This window comes from Plasmodium falciparum (assembly GCF_000002765.6).
Source record: "Plasmodium falciparum 3D7 genome assembly, chromosome: 10".
Lineage (NCBI taxonomy): Eukaryota > Apicomplexa > Aconoidasida > Haemosporida > Plasmodiidae > Plasmodium > Plasmodium falciparum.
The window spans coordinates 165,001-187,620 of record NC_037281.1 but is presented as its reverse complement, the minus strand read 5'-3'; the positions used below and the strand labels follow the sequence as shown (position 1 = coordinate 187,620).

Genomic DNA, 22,620 nt, shown 5'->3' with positions numbered 1-22,620 from the left:
GTATGTATATATGTCAACATATAAAAAAATTTTATTTTTATTTTGTGTTACGTAATGTTTATTTTTCTATTTTTTATATTCCCCTTTATCATACATTCCTAATCATTTTATCAAGACATATCTCCCACATTTAAAAAAAAAAAAAAAAAATATATATATATATATATATATTTATATATTTATATATTTATATCATTGTGTATTTTTTTTTTGTTATAATTTTAAGTTGCACATTTTTATTTTATTTTATTTTATTTTATGAATGTATTTCAATTTTTGTGATATACCAAATTACACTTTTGAATTTCTTTTTCTTTTTTTTTTTTTTAATTGTTAAGACATATGTTAAATATTTTTTAAAAGAAACATTATTAATAAGATTGTTCATATATATATTAAATATATATGTGTTGTATTAGCTTAAATATGTTAATATAATCATTCACAAAAAAAAAAAATAAAAATAAAAAAAATAATATATAAAATTTTCATATATATATTATATATATTTATATAATTATCATATTTTATCGTTTTTCATTGGAATAGATAAGTAGCATGTGTTATGAAAAGAATTTATTTGTACTACAATTCTTTGGTCATAAAAATCTACCTTTTTTTCTGGTATACCAATTTCAAGTACGTTATCTAAAAAGATGTGATAAACATGAAAAATATATAGTAGTAAAAGTAAATAAAAAGGTATATGTATTTATATGTTTTGCTTTTTATAATAATTGTGTAGGTTAAATATTAATTGAGTACCTTCATCTATTGTGGTGCATATAAATTTTAAGGAGCTTCTGTTTGTTTTCTCAATTTTATTAATACATCCCCCTAAAATGATATATATATAGATACATATATGTATGTTTTTTTTTTTTTTTTTTTTTTTTTTTTTTTTTTTTTTGTATGTATTTATGTGTATGCGTTTTAAAATTGTCGTATATTTATACAAATTGGTACATTCCTTTTTAGTACCTTTTATATATACGAAGATATCATAAGAGCTATTGGAGGTAACTATTGTATAGTAGAATGTATTATCATTTGAATTATTTTTATTTATTATATTTATATCATTTTCTACATATTGAGATCTACACACTTGTCTCTTAATATTATTATTATTATTATTATTAATATTATGTTTATTTTTATTTTTATTATTGTCTTCATCAAGATCCTTTTCGTTTATATGATCTATTGCATAAGGCACTTTTATTTTATACTTATTTTTTTTTGTACCACCAGAATTAAAAGAATAAAGGGGAGTTAACACACTGAACATATTACTACTGTTGAATATATTCGATGGATGTGTTTTCTTTTTTTGTGGATTTATACATATATTATTTTTAAAATAATTAAAGTTTAAATAATCATTATATATAAAAAGAACCTTTCCTATATCCCTTTCCTTCTCTTTAGCAATAGTAATATAATTATTCTGATTACTCGTAGATTTTATATTTTCTTTTTCATTTATATCGTTATTTTTTTGATTGTCATCAAATGTATGCAAGTTATAAAATGTTTGTGAGTTTATGTTTGATGGTGTCTCTTTTTTTATATCCCTTAAAACAATAGTAAAATCAATATATTTATATTTTTCTTCATTCATAAGATAATTACTCTTGTATGTAAAAAATGGAAATGTTTCGTATTCCCATTTTATTGTATTACCTGTTGATATATTATTATATTGAAAAGGATAATGTATATATTTTTTTTTTAATGAATATATGAGTATAATATTTTTAAAGGAACATAATAAAATATGTCCAGAATAATTTATTTCGCTATATAATATATCTTTATAAAAAATAGGAGTTCTTTTAAATAGATGTTTTTCAAATATGTTACATGTGTAATCTTCATTATGTAGACTGTGCACCATTTTATATATATTATTATAATTATTGTTATTATTATTGTTATTGTTATTGTTATTATTATTGTTGTTATTATTATTGTTATTATTATCATTATTTTTATTATTATTATTATATTTATTTTTTGTTACCATATGATCTATATGTGTACTCATCTTGTTACATGACGAAGTTAAATTATTGTCTTGATATATTTTTTTTTGCTTAACATTACCATAATACTTATTTTCTTTTAATTTTTTTATTATTTCATAACGTATACCATTAATAATACATACCACCTTGTTAAATATATATATCATATATTTAGGTGTAATATAATCTGAATTTTTATTTTCTTCATTAATATATGCTATATCCGTTGTTAATATATCTTTATTTATAATATTATCACACGTTTGATTTTTATCAAAATATATAATTTTGTAAATATAATTTATATTTTTTAAAATGTTGGTTAGATGCATACATTTGGATGATTTTTTTTTATCATGACATTTATTATTTTGGAAGGAAACGTATTCTTCAATATTATTTTTCAAAATATTCATTAAAAAATCGATATATTCTTTATCATCAGAATTATATAAATGGAAATGTGATAAATCATATAAATTTGTATTATTATCAATATGTATAATTTTATTCTCCAGTATATTGTATAAATACATTTTGTTATTAGAGCTAACCAATAAAATTAACTTTTGGACATCCAATAATTTTATCTTATTAATTCGTTCCATACGTTTCCTAAACATTCTATATAAGGATATGCAATAATTTTTATTCATGTCTTTAAATTGAAGGTTGTTAATATTATGGTCGCTATAAAAATGGGGATTATCATATTCGTAAATTAGGTAAATATATAAGGAACCATCGTTACATGCACAAAATAAATATTTCTTATCTTTACAAAATTGTAGACAAGTTACAAATCCTAAGAAACACCAAAAGGTAATAAAAATAAATAATATATATATATATATATATATTTATAATTATTTATATATTTATCTGCTTTTATATTTTCCTTATGATGTTATATAATCATTTCATTTTATTCCATTTTATTTCATTTTACTATCTTGTGAATATGATATAAAATAAAATGGACGAAGCATATATCCAACCTCCTCATAAAATACAATCTGATTCTTTATAGACAATATATAAATAATTTTCTTATTTCCCCTATTTCTTAAATTAGAGTTCAATACACGTTCACATGAATTTTTTAAATTGAAAGAATGATTTTTTACGTATTCTTCTTCTTTGAAATGATTAGATGTTATACAGTTCAATTTTCCTTTTACAACTAAAGGTATCTCTAAAATGAATTTATATAGAAATATTTATAAACACATACATACATATATATATATATATATATTTTGAATATTATTATATTTTTACTTCCTAGGGTGTTATCAAGGTTGAATATTTTAATTAAGCTTTTTTCTCCTCCCTCAATGAATGAAGACACACAAACAACATACTTATTAGTTGTGTACAGAAATGTAGACATATAAATATCTCCTTCAATTAATTCCTAGGATAGTAACATATATATATATATATATATATATATATATATATATAACATAAGATATTATATTATATTATAATATCTTATATTATATCTTGATATTTTTTTTTTTTTTTTTTTTTTTTTTCCTTTTACGTATAGTATTATTATCTCATCGCTACATAAGTTAATTAAAATAATATAATTATTTGTGAGGACTAATAAAGTTTCAAGAAAAACCTCTGAGCGAATTATATTTTGCTCACTTATGGTATTTATGTGAACATTAAATTTTGTATTATAATAAAATTGAATTAATGTATTTATATTTAATTTATGAGAAATTACATTTTGATCTTTCTTATTTATTTTATAAATATATCCATTTTCTAAGACACAAATAAGTTGATTGTTCAAAAGGAATATTAATAAAATGCAATACTTGAACAGGTCGTAATATCTAAATTAAAAAAAAAAAAATAATAATAACATAAGCATGTTAACATAGAAGAGTATTACATGGTATAATATATAATCTTTGTCTTATTTTCTCCCCCAACATTAATTTTAATCTATCTATTTCCATCACAATTTGTATTACAATATATAACATTTTTTTTTTTTTTTTTTTTTTTTTTTTTTTTTTTTTTTTTTTCTTCTTTTTCACCTTATTACAATATATTTATCAAACAAATAAATTTTACCATTACTTGTTGACACATAAAATAGATCATCACATATATGATAAATACATGTGATAATATAACATGGACATAAGTTATCATATATTGGACTAAAATAATTAATACGCACTTCTAAGTAAAAAGAAAAGGACCATATATAAAATTCTGAAGAACCGTATGTTAAAATTGTTAGATCTTCTAATAGCTCATCCAAGTGTATACTTTTGTTAATATGTAAACTTTTTTTGTTTTTATAATTATTATAATTAAATAGTATAGATAAATTGGTCAGTTGATTTTTATTTGTGTGTATACATAAGTAAGGTTTTGTAGTATTGGTCAGGGACCATAAGCTCATCGATGTGTCTAAACATGGGGAATAAAATATATATTAATATATATATATATATATATATATATATATATATATATATGTAATTACTGGTATATATATATATATATTTTTTTTTTTTTTTTTTATGTTAACATGGATCATCCGTTAATATTAATAAACATTTTAATTCCTCGACAAAACAAATATCTAATATGTAATTATGCTTCTCTTCATTTTGTTGAATGTTTCTCTTTTTTTCACATTCATTAAATATATGATAAGCACAATCATAACTAAAGATGTTTTTTATTTCTATATGATCTTGTTCTTTATATTGGTAAGTATCCCATATGGATATATAATTAGCTTGAGCATAATTATTAAAATTGCCTGATGATAATTTTTAAAGACATATAATTGTATATATTACAGTGAAAAAAATAAAATATAAAAAATAAAATATAAAAAATAAAATATAAAAAATAAAAAATAAAAAATAAAATAACAATATTAATAGTAGAACTTATATTTTATGTACAAAACTAATTGTATTGCTTTACGAACTATTCCTATTATATATATATATATATATATATATATATATATATATTATTATTTATTTATTTACATGTTACTGACAAATTTAATAATTTCGAATGTCTAAGTATATATACAGGAGAGGAATGTATATCATATATGTATATATCATTTTTTTCTATATTAATAATATATACAATATTATCATGAATATAGGCTAATTTTTTTTCTCCTAATAAATGGATATTATTTTTAATATCTAAGAATGTGTAAGAACATATGGTTATTATATGAATAATATCAAAAGGACAATATTTATATTTATGTAAATATACAATTTAATGAAGATTCAACCTTTGTTACTACCAAATATGGATATGGTTTTAATGAAGTTGCTCATTTTTTTTCTTTTAAATTTATATTATATATATATATTATTTATAAATATAAAATATGTGTGGGGGAAAATATTCTTATTCATAAATAATTAAATATTTTATTAATAACAATTTGAATAGTAAAAAATATATAATTTTTTTTTTTTTTTTTTTTTTTTTTTTTTTTTTAATTAAATTTATTAATTAGTAAAAAAAATATAAAGAATATATAATTATGAAGAAATGGGAACAACATAAGTTTGTATATTTTTTTTTTTTTATTAGACAGAAAAAAAAAAATAATTAAATAAGTAATGATAAAAAGGCACATATAAAAGTATATATAAATTATATGCTTATATTAATATATTTTTTTAAATCATATTTTATAATTTATAGACAATATATACTAATACATAAAAATTATAGATATTAATTTATGATAATTTGTCCAAATATTATCATTCTATCGAGAAATAATCATAATAATAAAAACTATAACTACATTGAATATATATATATATATATATATATATATAAATTTACATATGTATATATTGTCTGTTATTTCTTTTCTTTTTTTTTTTATTGTAGAGGGTAATACTTTATGTTAAAAATACGTTTAATAATACCACTTAATTATTAGATATTGTTGAAGGGCTCCTTTTATTATATATATATTATATGAATATTATTAGCCTCATAATAATATATTTTTATATACAATTTTTTGAAAAAAATTGAAAAAATAAAAAAATGAATAAAAAAAATACATGAAATATATTATTTGAAATATTAATATATATATACATTTTATTATTAATATAATTATTATTATATATATTTATATTTATATGTAGCTATATTTTTCATGAGAGAGTTATAAGTGGTGAAAAGGGGATATGGGGGCCTTTTTTTTTTTTTTTTTTTTTTTTTTTTTCTATTTTTCAATTAAATGTATCAAAAAATATTGAATAAACACAAAGAAAAACATTTTTGTAATATTTTTTATAATATTATATAAAAAAAATATATGGAAAAAATAAAATATTAAAATATGTTAAAGTTTTAACAATTTAAAAGGAAACATTTGTATATATTTTTTACATATATATATATTATATATATATAATAAATCCTCATTGGTATATATATATATATATATATACAATGTCATAATATTATATTATATATATATATCAATACATTTCTTTCAATATTTCAATTATAATAAAAATAAGTAGATGTAGATAATATTATATATATTATGTATGATTATTCTAAGTATAATATATATTTATATATAAGAAAAATTTTGCTTGAGTATGTTATGATTTATTTAAGTGCTTTAACCAAAAAAATTTATATATATATATAAATATAATTTGTTATGTACATATAATATAATATTATTATATAATTTTATATACAATACTATTGTTGAATATTAGTATATTTATTTCTAAGAATTAAAAAATATATGGTGATTATAATAATATGTAATATTATATATATTATATATGTATAATATAAATATTATATAATAACATTTATTTATAAACCTTTCTTTTCGGGATTTTTTTTTTTTTTTTATAAAATTTGTGTTCTCACATAAAATGTATAATTGCAAAATAATAATTATATACTTAAAATAATTTATAAAATTCTTTTTTATTTTACATATATAAAAAAACATTTAATTATTATTATATATATATTATATATATATATATATATATATTATATATATGTATTTTTCATTATTTTAAAAATTTTTATTTTTTCTATTTATTACAGTATAATATATATATAATAATATGTATATTTATTTATATATAATTATATAAATATATGTTTTTTTTTTTTTTTTTTTTTTTGTAAAAATATCTTAAAAAAAAAAAAAAGTACATAAGTATATATAATAATAAAAGGATAAAATAAAAAAGGATTATAAATCTTAAGAAATAAATTTTTTCAAATAATTTTCTTCTATCGTAAAAGTATAAATATTTTTTTAATTGTATATATAAAGAGAACAAAATGTATAAGAAGGTAATTCTTTATACTATAAAACTAAAAATAAAAATATATATATAAACATAAATATAAATATATATATATATTGAAGTTATAATAATGATTTATTTTTTTGACCTGTATAATTATGAATAATTGAGAATTATATTTAAGAAAATTATTCCAACATATTAAAAAATGTATATATTTATATATATATATATATATAGTTATATTACGACATATATTTAATTTATTTTATTTTATTTTATTTTTTTTTATTTTTTTTTTTTTTTTGTTTATTTTGTAGGAATATGTTATCGATTGCAAAGGTCACCTATTAGGAAGGTTGGCATCTCTTATAGCAAAGGAATTATTAAATGGTCAAAGAATAGTAGCCGTAAGATGTGAAGATATAAACATCTCAGGAAGTTTATATAGGAATAAGCTTAAGTATCAAGAATTTTTAAGATTAAGAACTAACACTAATCCTAAAAAAGGACCTTTACATTTAAGAGAACCCTCAAAAATTTTGTGGAGATGTGTACGTGGTATGTTACCACATAAAACATATAAAGGACAACTTGCCTTAAAGAAATTGAAAGTATGTGTTGGTATGCCATATCCATATGATAAGAAAAAGAAATACGTTTTACCAAGTGCTCTTAGAGCTTTCCGTTTAAAAAAACACAGAAGATATTGCCGTTTAGGTACCTTAAGTTCAAGAGTTGGATGGAATTATGATACTTTAGTTAAAAAAAATGAAGTTTTAAGAAAACAAGTTTCAAAAGCTTATTATAAGAAGAAAGTAAACAACCTAAATGAAAAGAAAGAAATCAAAACTGAAGCTCTAAATTTAATCAACCCTGAACAACGTCAAGTTTTAGAAAATTTTGGATATGCATAAATTTTTTTTTTCTTTTTTTTTTTTTTTTTTTTGGAATTCACACAAATATAACATGTGTATATAAACATATATATGTATATATATATATATATATATATATATATATAGATAGATGCATTTTTATTTATGTGATTATATATCTATAATTAATATTGAAAAATGTAAAAAAAAAAAAAAAAAAAAAAAAATATAGCATATATTATAATAAACAAAATATAATTACTATGAAATGCAATTATAACTAAAATTAAATATTCTATTTTAATAAAATAAATAAATAATAAATAATTAAATTTTAAATAGCATCTTTTAAAAAAAAAAAAAAAAAAAAAAAGCGGAAATATATATATTAATATATTAATATATATATATATATATATATATATATATATATATATATTTAGTTAAAGGAGTAATATTATAATATGTTGACATATATTGATTATATATTTACATATTAATATTATATACATTTATAAAGTAGTTTTCTTTATATAGTTCCAACGGTTATTTAAGGTATCGTCATTAAGCCATGTTTCTTTTTCTATATTTCCCTTTATAAAATGAAGTTTAGAATTAATTTCATTTAATTCGTCATGAGTAAAATAAAGAGAGAAGTCTCTCTTGGTCCAATAATTAAATATATAAAAAAGAAAGTTAATTAAATTAATTATAAACTGTGGATCATGTAAATATCCTTCGAACATATTTTCTTTTTTCCCTATGAAGATATCCCAATGATTTTTAATTAAAGATATTATATTTATTATATCATCACAGTTGTAATTTTTTCTTATGTATTCATAATAATTATCTTTATATGTTTTAATAACATGTCTAGAAAAAAAAAAAAGGGTTAATGGTACGTGAGAACCAAAAGAGGAAGGATTTTTTTTTTTTTTTTAATAATTATAGTTAATATTATTGTATATATGTATTTATATGTATTTATATATATATATATATATATATATATATATATATATATATATATATATTTATTTATTCCTTTTATTTTTTACGTGAGGTCTTTTATTTCATTAAAAACTTTTTTATGAGATAAATTATTTGAAGAAGAAATATCTTGTTTACGATTAACTTTATAATTATTGATCATAAAAAAGTTTTTAATGTTTTCATTTTTTTTTTGGAATGTATCTAATTTACAACTTGATGAAGAAAAATGCATTTGAATATAATCTTCATATGTTATTTTTGGTTCATATTTTTTTATAGGTTTCATATTTACGGCATTTACAATATCACAGAAATCTTTATAACTCTTACAAGTTTTAACAATTTCTTTTTTTTTATCATCTTTCTTTTTATATTCTTCATCTTGTATTATACTTTTTATGAAGTCTTTTCTAACTTTCTTCATATCGAATGAAATATCGGAATTTATAAAATTAGGAGGATTCATTTTTTCACACTTTTATAATAATTTAATAATTTTTATGTTCCTACGTTATTTTTTTGGAATTCACACACAAAAAAAAAAATAAAAAATAAATATATAACATATATATATATATATATATATATGTGTGTGTGCCTAGTATTTATTTATTGAGATAATATAATAAACGAATTCTTTCATTTTTTTTTTTTTATTTGAAAAATGTTTCCTTTATTATTATTTAATAAGATAAAAGGCAATCTTACATTTTATTAATAATACATATGTTATATATTATAAATAAAGACGGCACAGAGAACACCATAAATATGGATTTTATATAAAATTATTTTATTTATTTAATTATAATTTTGAAGTTGTTTAATATAGATATGAACGTCTATATATCTAAATTATATAGATTTGGAGATTTAAGGAAATGTAATATATATATAACACCTATTTAAAAAAAAAAAAAAAAAAAGATCAAAAAAATAAAAATTTGTATATATAATACATATATATCAAAATAATAAATGAAAAATTTTTAAATCCTCATTCCATTTAGTTAATAAATATGATGATTCATTATGGAAAAAAAAAAATAATAAATAAATAAATAATAAAATAATTACATCCTCATTTTTTATTTATTCATTTTTATTTATTTATTTATTTTTTTTTATTATATTATAATATTTCATTATGGAAAAGGAAATTATAAAAATACTGATAATCAATATATATTTTTTATATTAATAATAAATAGTATGTAAAAAAAAAAAAAAAAAAAGGAAAGGAAATTATAATTAAATATTTGTTATTGAATATATATTATATTAAATATATATATTTATATTTATATTTATAACAACACAGAAAAGCAAACTTATTATATATACATATATTATCATATAATGATATATACAAATATATTTATTTATATACAAAATATATATAGATTAATACCAAAAGATTAAGGAAATAATAAGGATTTGATAATACATATATTACATTATATATACATAATATATGTATGTATTTATATTTAGATGTAATTTTCTTGTTTAAAAAAAAAAAATAATAATAATAAAATAATTTATTAATAAAGAAAATATTTATAAAAAGGTTTTTATAAATATATAGAAATGAAAATGTTCCAGATTTAAGATAAAAAAAAAAAAAATAAAATAAAATAAAATAAAATTATGATTATTGAAAAATGAGAACCTAAATGATATCTTTTTTTTGACTTATTTATAAATTTAAATATATCATACAATATGTAAAATATTATATATATATATATATATATATATAAATATATATTTTTTTTTTTTTTTTTTTTGTATAAAGGTTAAATGTTATAAAGTGTTTAGGTACATAAAAATATACCATATTATTTCATTATTTTCTTATTTTATTTTTATTTTTTTTTTTTTTTGTTTAATAATTCTGTTAATTCTTAAGGAACGAACGTACAGAATAAAAAGTAAAATAAATAAAAAAGAAGTATGGATACGAAAAATAATTTATATGATGAATTTGGTAATTATATAGGAGATGATATTGATAGTGATGAAGAATATTCTGATTATAATGAAGATGGGATGAGTGACGGAGAGTATAGTAAAGGAAGCTCAAACAATGATGATAATGAGGAAGATAATGATGATGATAATGAGGAAGATAATGAAGAAGATGATGAGGAAGATAATGAGGAAGATAATGATGACAAAAGCGGGAAGAGGAACAAATTAATTGAAAATATGGATGAACTACAAAAAGTATATGACGGTGTTGAAGTTTTTGTTGAAGAAGAAGACACACAAGATATTGAAGAGGCTACAATAAATAAGATTAATGCAAATGTTGAAAGAATTAGTTTTATTAAAAAGTTAGATGTGGAAGCAAATAGGAAAAATTTTGATTTAGTAGAGACTAGTTTACCTAATAATAATTTTAGTTTTAAGTATTTATCAGAATTAATGAAGCAGACATCATTTATAAGAAATATTTGTATAGCTGGTCATTTTCATCATGGTAAAACAACTATTGTGGATAGATTGATTGAATATACTAGAGATAAAAAAAATAACATAAGAATAAGTAATAATAGAAATAAGAATAGTAGTACAGTTAGTTTTTTTAATGTTAATAATATAAATGAAATAAGTGAGAAAAGTAATTATTTGTCTAATATATCAAGAAAAAAGAAAAATATAAATAGTTCCCAAATTATTAATAATTATAATAATAATAATATAAAAAGAACCCCATATAATAGTAAAATTATCGATCATTTAATAAATTATACAGACACTAGATTAGATGAACAAGCTAGAGGTTTATCCATAAAAGCTATGCCCATTTCTCTATTATTTTCAAATCGTATATATGAAAATATACCAAATAATATTTTATTAAATAAAAAGAAAGATAATGTAAAATATAAATCATATCTTTTTAATATTATTGATACACCAGGACATGTTAATTTCTTTGATGAATTTTTATGTTCATTAAATATATGTGAATGTTGTTGTTTAGTAGTAGATGTGGTAGACGGATGTATGTATGTCACGGAAAATATAATAAAAGCATGCATTTATGAGAATGTAAAAATTATATTAATTATTAATTGTATTGATAAATTGATTATGGATTTACGTTTACCACCTAATGATGCATATCATAAAATAAATTATACTATTGAAGAAATTAATATGAAAATTGAATCGATATGTGATTTATTAAATAAAAGTAATGCAGAAAAAAAGGATTTTTTATTATCTCCTTTAAAAAATAATGTTTTATTTAGTTCAAGTATTTATGGTGTATTTTTTACGTTAAAATCATTTAGTAAAATATATTGTAATATATATAATGCTTATAATATAGATATAGATGAATTTTCTTTATATTTATGGGGAGATATATATTATGATGAAGAAAATTTTACGTTTGTAAAATCACCTTTATATGCTAATCAAAAAAGAACATTTGTTGAATTTATTTTAAATCCTTTATATAAAATATTTGGTTATGTATGTTCAGAAGAAAAAGAATTCCTTATACCATTTTTACAATCATTTAACATATCTTTAAAAAAGTCTGATTATTTATATAACACGAAATATTTATTAAAAAAAATTAATGGCATGATATTTCAAGACACTACAGCATTTGTTGATATAATAATCGATAATTGTCCATCTCCTTTAGATAATGCAAAGAATAAAACATTACAAATTTATTCGGGTTCTTTGAAAACAAAGATATCATATGATATGATGAAATGTATGAAAGGTGATGAAACAGACAATTTAATGATATATATTATAAAAAATTATCATCGTCCAGAATGTGGAATGATAGATTTATTTGGTAGAGTTATGTGTGGTACTATTAAAAAAGGACAAAGCGTTCGTATATTAGGAGAAGGATATACATTAAATGATGATGAGGACATGATAACAAGAGTAATAACACATTTATGGATATATGAAGGTAGATATAGAATAGAAGTCGATGAAATACCTGCTGGGAATTTTTGTTTAATTGGTGGTATAGATATATGTATAAATAAAACATGTACAATTACAAATGTGAAAATAAAAACAAATAAAAATAAGGAAGATCATGTTAATTTAAATTGGTATGACGATCTAAATGATGATGATAATAATATAGTAAAATATAAAAATGATAAGGATATATATAATTTAGACAAATCGGCTCTTTTGAATGATAATGAAAATGCAGAAATATTTTATCCACTACATAAAAAATTTCGTTATTTAAATTGTGTGAATTCTGTTTTTAAAGTAGCATGTGAGCCTATTAATCCATCTGAATTACCAAAAATGTTAGAAGGTCTTAGAAAAATTGATAAGGTGTATCCATTATCTAGTACAAAAGTAGAAGAATCAGGAGAACATATAATATTAGGAACCGGTGAATTATATTTAGATTGTATTTTGCATGATTTAAGAAAATTATATGGTGATTTAGAAATTAAAGTGTCTGATCCAGTTGTTCAATTTAATGAAACCATTATTGAAACATCAGCACTTAATTGTTTTGCCGAAACGCCAAATAAGAAAAATAAAATATATATGATAGCAGAACCTGTACAAAAAGAGTTAGGTGATGATATAGTCCAAGGACTAGTACATCTAAATGAAGACCAAAATTTAAATGTAAATGAGTATATAAGTACAATGGATAGGATATTGAATAAAAATAATGAATCTAAGAGGAATATTTATGATGAAAAGGATGATTCACATGATGATAATGATGATGGTGACAATATGGAGAATCATATGAATGGTATTGAGAACAAAAAAAATATTTTTAAAGATAAGGAACAAAAAGATGAACACCAAATAAACGATTTAGATAAGGAAAAAAGGAAAAGCACCTTAAATTACAATATAGATCCTAATGTAATATCATTATTAAAAAATAAATATAATTGGGACATTTTATCTATTAGATCTCTTTGGGCTTTTGGTCCAGAAAATAATAGTCCAAATATATTGGTTGATGATTCTTTATTTCAAGAAACTAATAAAGAAAATTTATACTCTATAAAAGATAATATTATTCAAGGATTTTCATGGGCAACTAAAGAAGGGCCATTAATTGAAGAGAGTATGAAAGGAGTTAAAGTTAAAATATTAAGAGCAGATATTGATGATGATCCAATTAATAGAGGAGCTGGACAAATTATACCTACTGCAAGAAGAGCAATATATTCTTCAGTTTTATTAGCTACTCCTAGATTATTGGAACCTATATTATTAACCGAGATTATATGTTCAGGAGATTCAGTGTCAGCTGTATATAATGTCTTATCAAGAAGACGAGGTCATGTTTTAAAGGATTTCCCAAAGGTAGGTACCCCCTTATATATGGTACATGCTTATATACCAGCAATTGAATCTTTCGGATTTGAAACAGATTTAAGAACACATACAAGTGGTCAAGCCTTTTGTATTAGTATGTTTGATCATTGGCATATAGTACCAGGAGATCCATTAGATAAATCGGTAATCCTACGACCTCTCGAACCTGCACCTATACAACATTTGGCAAGAGAATTTTTATTAAAAACTAGAAGAAGAAAAGGATTATCAGAAGATGTGACAATTAATAGATTTTTTGATGACCCTATGTTATTAAATATAAAGGATGAATTTTCAGAATATTTTTAGGCCACACAATGGTAAAAAGAGTGAACAGTAAAAGGGTGAACGGTAAAAGGGTGAACGGTAAAAGGTCCATTATATATATATATATGTATGTATAAACATATGAATATGTATATATATGCATATATTTATAATTTTGCGCTATATATATATATATATATATATATATATATTTATTTATTTATATATATATTGATTTATATATATATATATTTATATATATTTATTTATTTATTTATTTATATATTTATTTTTTTTAATGTAAATGCAAAATTTTGAAAGCACAAAAAAAAAAAAAAAAAAAAAAAGAAACACACACATTTGTATATAATATTGTTATTTTAAAAAATTATTATATGTACCATTTTAAAGGATTAATAATATATGAAATTACTTAAGGTTTATAATTTCTGAATTGGTAAAAGTATATAAATATATATTTTTTAAAATATAAAATATAAAATTATTGTTGTAGGATCATTTATATTTAATTTATTCTTCTTTTATTGCTTTTTGAAATGTTTTTATAGATTTAATATATCAAAAAATTTATATATTAATATTATATATAAATTAATTTTATATCATTGAGGAAATATTTCGTTTTAAAAAAAAAAAAAAAAAAAAAAAAATTGTTTATATATGCCCTCATATATGTACATATTCATTTCGCGTATAAATTATGTTATATAAAATATACGTACATAATTATATATGTATATTTATATAATAATAATAATGGATTTATATATATTTTATATTGGTGTACAATTTTTTTTTTTTTTTTAAAATATTGGTCTTATAAGATGATATAGACTGTACATATTGAACTTACAAGAAGAATATAAATCATATAATCTGCTTAATATTTTATTATCTTATATTTGAATGGTTGATGTTAACATATAATATATAAAATATATGTGTGCATATTAAAAAAAGCCTGAGTATTTTTTTATATAAAATAAATATATTTCTTGTTTACAAAAATGTATGCTCATGTATTTATAATTATTTTATAAAATTAACATAATATTATATAAATTTATTATATTAATATGTATATATTAAATGCTGCGTGGAAATACATTTTTATTTATATTAAATAAATATATTTAATCTTAAAAAATGGAAAAGAGATGAATTTTTTTTTTTAAATAAAGTGTGAACGATGTTTTTTTTATTCAATAGATATATATAAATATTATATATATATATATATATATATATATATATATATTATTTATTTTTGAATAATATAATTAATATTTATATATTGATATAAGTATGCTTTCATTTATTATATTTTATTATATTATATTTATGACATTTATTTAATTTTTTCGTGTATTATCCACATATATATTAAAAGAATATATAATATTTTATAACAGTTTCTCTATAAATATATGTTTTACATATATATATAAAATAAAAATATAATTGTTGATCTTTATGCATATAAATTACATATTTTGGAGAAGAATGTGATACAATATAAATTTTGGAATTTTTGTAAATTTATATAATGTATTCTTTTTTTCTTTTTATGTATTATATATAATAATTATTATTTTATTTTATTTTATTTTATTATATTTTTTTTTTTTTTTTTTTTTCGTTGTGTTATAGAAAAATAAAAATTTAATATTTCACAAAAAAATATGTTTAATATGAAAAAAGGTGTAGCACATTGTTATATTATATAATTTTTTACACATTTCTACTATTTAATTTGTTGTATATAGAATTAAAAAATAAAAAAATTAAACAACATACAAATTAATAAATAAATACATACATACATACATACATACATATATATATATATATATATATATATATATATATATATATATATATGTATATATCAATTTATGCGTACATATTTTTTAATTGAAGTATAAAGAATTCAAATTTATAACACTTGTCGGGTTTCTTCTTTATATAGATATATGTATCCATTACTACATTGTATGATAGTAATTAATAGTACTTTTTTTGATACAAAATAATTATAATCCGTAATATATAAGACAAAAAAAAAAAAAAAAAAATGAGAGTTCGAAGGTTACAATCTTATTTAACAGAAAATAATTTGTTAAAGAAAAGTTCTCTTGAGAACATAAAAAACTTAACATTAGGAATAGATGCTTTATATTTTTTAAGAATATGTAGTGATTTAAAGGATATATTAAGTGATGTATCAGGTTGTATATCTCCTTGTATTTTCCATATGATAGATAAGCAGTGTGAGTATTTTAAAAAATGGGATATAAAGATTATATTTATTTTTGACGGCATAACACCTAAAGGACATAAATTATTTTCAGCACATTATCATCAATATATAGATGAGGGATGGTTATATTATGTTAATGATGAAAAGAAGTTATCACAAAAATCTTTTAGTGAAGTGAATAATATATGTAATTCTGATATATCTTTTTTATTATTTCATTATTTAAAATATAAAGGATATGAATGTATATATGCTCCATATTTAGCTATATCTCAACTAGCTTATTTTCTTGAAATTAATTTAGTAGATATAGTATTTGGTCCTCCAACATTAGGATTACATAATGTTACTAAAATAATATTAAATATTGTATGGAAGAAAAATTATTTTGAATGGATAGACATATTATATTTATTAAAAATGTGGAATATAAATAAAGAACAATTTATTGATGCCTGTTTATTAGCAGGTACTGAATACTGTTTAACATTTCCATATTTAAATTTATCTCATTTTAATAATGGATATAAACAATTTAATTTCGGGACATCTATTGAATTTATTAAACAATCTCCTTTAATATGTTACTTACAACATTTCCCAAATGATGAATTAAGAAAGAGTCATATGAATGCTTACTGTTTGTGTAAATCGATGTTAAAGTATCCTCTTGTTTTTTTATGCACAGGTCAGGTAAATTGTTTTTTTTTCCATTCTAACAAAGATCAAAAGTGTTTACAAAAAAAATGTGATGCGAGCATTTTGAATGACCATACAGGACATAATGAAGATGGTGATCATGTTGATAATGCTTCAATAAAAAAAAAAAAAAAAATTAATAAAAAGGATATTATATCAACATCTGATGAACAAAATGATGATAGTGATTGTAGTATATATAATAAAAGTAGTTATGATAAAAATGAGGAAGATAAATTTTTTAATAACAAATATAATCGTACCATAACAAATATCAGCACAAATGATTGTATTAAGTTATCAAAGGATGGCTATTTAAAAGGTGATAAAATATTAGATAAAAGGGAAGAAGATACAGAACAAAATTATCATAATTCAAAAATTTCATACGATTCTTATTGTGAACAGGATAAAAAGGATAACACAATTGAACATCCTGAAGTAGCAAAAGAAAAAGGTAAATATAAAAATTCTAAATTAATATATGAACATAATAGTGATAATTCTAAAGACAGGAAGGATACGAATGAGGACACTGTTATGGAAGATTCTACTAAACATATTAAGGATATTTATGCAAAAGAGAATTATAAAGAAAATGATATATATAAAAAAAAGAATCATAATAATGATAAAGAGAATATTTCAAAATTAGTACCTAAGGATTATATAAAAGTAGTAGGAGCAAAATTTCCTACATGTGTTTATTATTTAATGTCTATAGGTTTATTAAGTAAGAAGTTGTTATGTGTACTAGCTATGGGTGAGTGGATTGATTATAGTCATCCTATTATAGATTCCTTTGAATATAGGGATACATTAATTGATTTGAGAGAATATCGATGTAGAATATTAGGACTAGTATCCATAAAATTGAATCCTTTCTTTTATAAAAGGAAAGTGAAGTTTTTTGATTATGGTTATTATATAAATAATATAATGGATAAAGATAACAAGGCAACATATCTAAATATTCTTTTTAATGACAATTTCTTATGGAAAATAAATAAAGACAATGTTAGTGAAGAAATGAATAGACAAAATGTAAAGAATGTAGATTTACAGTTTGTGTTAAGATGGCATTTATATAGTGAGAGTAAATCTATATCTTTGGTGGCAAAAAAGTGTGAACTATATGATGAAGATATGAAGGAAAGGAAAGCGAGTAATGATAAGGAAAAGGATATATATGAATTGGAAAGTAGTAATGATAATAATAGGGGTCATAATAATAATAGTGATGACAACAATGGTGGTGATAACAACAATGGTGGTGATAACAACAATGGTGGGGATAACAACAATGGTGGGGATAACAACAATGGTGGGGTTAACACCAATGGTGGGGATAACAACAATGGTGGTGATAACAACAATGGTGGGGATAACACCAATAGTAGTAATGATACCAATCGTAGTGATGATGATAATACTGATCCTTCTAATAATAGCGACTATTCTAGTAATGATGTTGATAATTATGAAGATGACGATTATAATAATTATAGTGATTATTGTAAAAAGTCTAATGAACATACCAAGAGAAAGAAAAAATATATGCATTATAATAAACATATGATATATAAATATAATTCCTATTATAAAAACATTTTAAGAACAAATAATCAAAATTTCCATAGTTTTTTATGTCTTGTATATTTTATGTTTCTAGAAAATCTAGATATATTCACGAAAAATTGTGGTGTTACCTTATTTGGACTTTTACTATCAGAAGTAAAAAATAAAAATATTGATAGTAATATTCTTATAATTTTTGAATTATTTAAATTTGGATTCTTAACAACAGAAGCTTTATTACCACCAGATGGAAAAACATATCCTGAAAATGCTTATGCATCCATTCAAAATAATAATAAATTAGATGAACAAGATAAAAAAAGTGTTCTTTTATTATCACGTATTTATTCTTTATATAATTCAAATATAGATCATAGTAGAACATATGAAGGTTTAATCGATTTTGATTTATGTGCTTTCTTTGCAGTTGTAAAAATTATTAAAAAAACATTAAGACAATTACTTCAGGCATGTGTAACTAATGTGTTATTAACTAACATGGAATTAATACATATATTACCAGAAAATTTATATAATCCATTTGATATACATATCTGTGGATTTTTTGTAACAAATCATTTTATGGGAGTTCTAATCAAATATTTTCTATTATTTGACTTTGATGATATACAAAACGAAAAGGAAACTCTCAAACGTACGTCTGATAAAAATATGGAATCAAATAAAATGAATAATGATATTGAAACAATGAATGATCATCTTTTAAAGGATAAATTAGAAAACCAAAAAGAAACTGAACACTTATCAAAAAATAATGATTTCAAGGGTTATGATATGACTACAAATAATCATATAAGCATAACACAACCAAATAAAAAAAATAATGATCATATAAATATGAAAGAAATCAATGATAAATTTTATACGAATGAACAACCAGAAGATAAACATATGAAGGTGGATAAAAATCAGAAATATGGTATAAATCAAGTAGAACACAAGGATAAAAGGTCTTTAATAGAACTAGAAAATAATGACAAAAATATAATATATAAAGAAAATTATAATGAAAATGGAAACAATTCTTATGTTTACAGTGATGAACATAATTTATCTGATGATTCAAAAACTAATAATTACGAAGCTACTCATAAAAAGCATGAAAATAATTTAGATCATAAAAAAAAGGAAGAATATAAAATAGATGAAGAATATTGTCAAACACCCATAAATGATGATTCACAAAATAACTTCAACGTATTTGAAAAGGCCATAAGAAAAAAATTCCCGAGTTTTGTGAATCCTATTAATGATTTGTGTAATGCAATAAATACATGGAGAGATCATTTATGTTTAATAACTCAACTAGAACAACATACGAATGTATATGATCTTGTTTCTGATTTAAAAGCTGCAGATAATTTTTTAGAAAAAAAAATTAGCTATATAGGACTCGATAAATCACAAACATATAATCGTATATGTTTATCTAATAATAAATAGGTGAGAAAGTCGACAAGAATTTTTATTAATTAGTATTATAAGAATGCTTATTATTATTTTTTCTTTTCTTTTCTTTCTTTTTTTATTTTTTTTTTTGTTAATTAAGAATAAAAATATATTATTCACGAATATTAAATGAATAAATAAATAAATAAATATATATATATATATATATATATTTGTATTTGTAACCATTGTGCAATAAATTTTAAAACACATTTTAATTAATTTTATAATTTCTTCATTTTAGTTTTTTTTTTTAAACACGTAAAATATATATATATATATATATATATATAACATCAAACATTTATATTGCATAAAAAATATAAAAGACATTTATATCTTTGTTGTCTCTATAATATATTTATAATATAACACCACTTTATATCTACATGAATTATAAAGAAATGTTAATGTAAAGGTAAAATTATTTTCTTAAAGGTTTATAATATATATATATATATATATATATATATATACATATATTTTTTCGAATGTTATGTTTTTATTATTTATACATTATTACAATTACCGTAATTAATGAACATTTATGCATTTTTTTTTTTTTTTTTTTTTTTTTTTTTTTTTCTGTTTCCCTATGTATAAATAACAATTTCTTCATTTGCGATTTTTTTTTTTAAATAATAATATAATAATAAATGAAGGAAAAAAAAAAAAAAAAAAGGAAAAAGGAAAAAAAGTATGAATGTAAATATATTTTATATGGAGGAATGAATATAATTACAAATATATACATATATATATATATATATATATATGGTCTAATATTTCCACGCACAAAAGGGGGATAAAAATAAATAATAATAATAATAAAAATGTACCGAATATATTTATATTTATATATAAATATATCTTTTTAATTATTTAATTTGATATATTATAAAAAACGTAGAAATCTATAAATTATTAGTTATTAAAATTCAAACATTTAAGTGCAGGCAGCTGAGCAACATCCAGCTGGTTTAATTTCTTCAGATGATAATCTTTTTAATTGCATGCTTCCACTTGGTTCAAAATTGGATGCTTGAATACTTCTTTCTTGTTCAAAATTTGCTCCACTGTATTGATTGTAAAAGTTCATTTGAGAGAAATTTTCACCACTAGCATTATTTTGTGATTTAACACTAGACTGTTTATTCAATAATTCATAGCTTCTGTTGAATGCATTTTGATTATAAGCATTTTCATTAAATTGGTTGAAAGAGTTTGCTTGTTGGTATATATTATTTTGGTCTAAACTATATCTTTGTAATCCTTTGCTTTCAGTATATTTTTTATATTCATCTTCCCAATCAATGTTTTTGGAATTTCTTGGTACATATTTTATGATTTCCTCAGAATCTTCAATTTGTTTGAATCTAACAACTTCTTTAATTTGAGGTACTTCAACAATCTTATCATGCCATTTTTCAATAATTTTTTGGCGTTCAACAACTTTTTCTACAATTTCAATTTTTGGAACATATTTATTTTTATAGTGAATATGAGGTACTTCAACAATCTTTTCTATATATTTTACCTCAGGAACTTCTACAATTTTTTCAACAATGTGTGTAACATTTTTGGGGACATGAATAATTTTCTCTTGAATAATAGTTTTTGGGACATATTTCTCTACCGTCTTAATAATTGGAACTTCAACGGTTTTTGTTACAACATCAACAGGTTGGTAAGCTGTTAAGGCAACCCATTTTCTATCTACTGTTGAAGTTTCTTTT

The 22,620-nt window shown here is 19.8% G+C and overlaps 6 protein-coding genes across 6 annotated transcripts in view; 3 read left to right on the top strand and 3 right to left on the bottom strand.

Moving 5' to 3' along the window:
* Positions 1-520: 520 nt before the first annotated feature.
* Positions 521-5,377, bottom strand: PF3D7_1004100 (conserved Plasmodium protein, unknown function; the record flags this gene model as incomplete). The annotated part of the gene is made up of 10 exons (XM_001347293.1): positions 521-648; positions 766-837; positions 982-2,835; positions 2,980-3,225; positions 3,312-3,447; positions 3,580-3,883; positions 4,091-4,472; positions 4,594-4,830; positions 5,069-5,236; positions 5,332-5,377. 10 exons carry the CDS (start codon positions 5,375-5,377, stop codon positions 521-523), a joined length of 3,573 nt encoding a protein of 1,190 aa, XP_001347329.1.
* Positions 5,378-7,394: 2,017 nt separating this feature from the next.
* Positions 7,395-8,277, top strand: PF3D7_1004000 (60S ribosomal protein L13, putative; the record flags this gene model as incomplete). The annotated part of the gene is made up of 2 exons (XM_001347292.1): positions 7,395-7,406; positions 7,681-8,277. 2 exons carry the CDS (start codon positions 7,395-7,397, stop codon positions 8,275-8,277), a joined length of 609 nt encoding a protein of 202 aa, XP_001347328.1.
* A 473-nt stretch (positions 8,278-8,750) lies between these two features.
* Positions 8,751-9,700, bottom strand: PF3D7_1003900 (conserved Plasmodium protein, unknown function; the record flags this gene model as incomplete). Its single annotated transcript, XM_001347291.1, has 2 exons — positions 8,751-9,114; positions 9,300-9,700. The coding sequence occupies 2 exons, from the start codon at positions 9,698-9,700 to the stop codon at positions 8,751-8,753; spliced, it is 765 nt and encodes a 254-aa protein (XP_001347327.1).
* A 1,490-nt stretch (positions 9,701-11,190) lies between these two features.
* Positions 11,191-14,898, top strand: PF3D7_1003800 (U5 small nuclear ribonucleoprotein component, putative; the record flags this gene model as incomplete). The annotated part of the gene is made up of 1 exon (XM_001347290.1): positions 11,191-14,898. The coding sequence occupies one exon, from the start codon at positions 11,191-11,193 to the stop codon at positions 14,896-14,898; it is 3,708 nt and encodes a 1,235-aa protein (XP_001347326.1).
* Positions 14,899-16,951: 2,053 nt separating this feature from the next.
* PF3D7_1003700 (MKT1 domain-containing protein, putative) lies at positions 16,952-20,878 on the top strand (the record flags this gene model as incomplete). The annotated part of the gene is made up of 1 exon (XM_001347289.1): positions 16,952-20,878. One exon carries the CDS (start codon positions 16,952-16,954, stop codon positions 20,876-20,878), a length of 3,927 nt encoding a protein of 1,308 aa, XP_001347325.1.
* A 952-nt stretch (positions 20,879-21,830) lies between these two features.
* Positions 21,831-22,620, bottom strand: part of PF3D7_1003600 (inner membrane complex protein 1c, putative) — a gene marked incomplete at both ends in the record, with an annotated part of 846 nt that continues 56 nt past the window's right edge. The window contains one exon of the mRNA XM_001347288.1: positions 21,831-22,620. This exon is cut by the window's right edge and continues 56 nt beyond it. Within this exon, the coding sequence (XP_001347324.1) occupies positions 21,831-22,620 (790 nt within the window).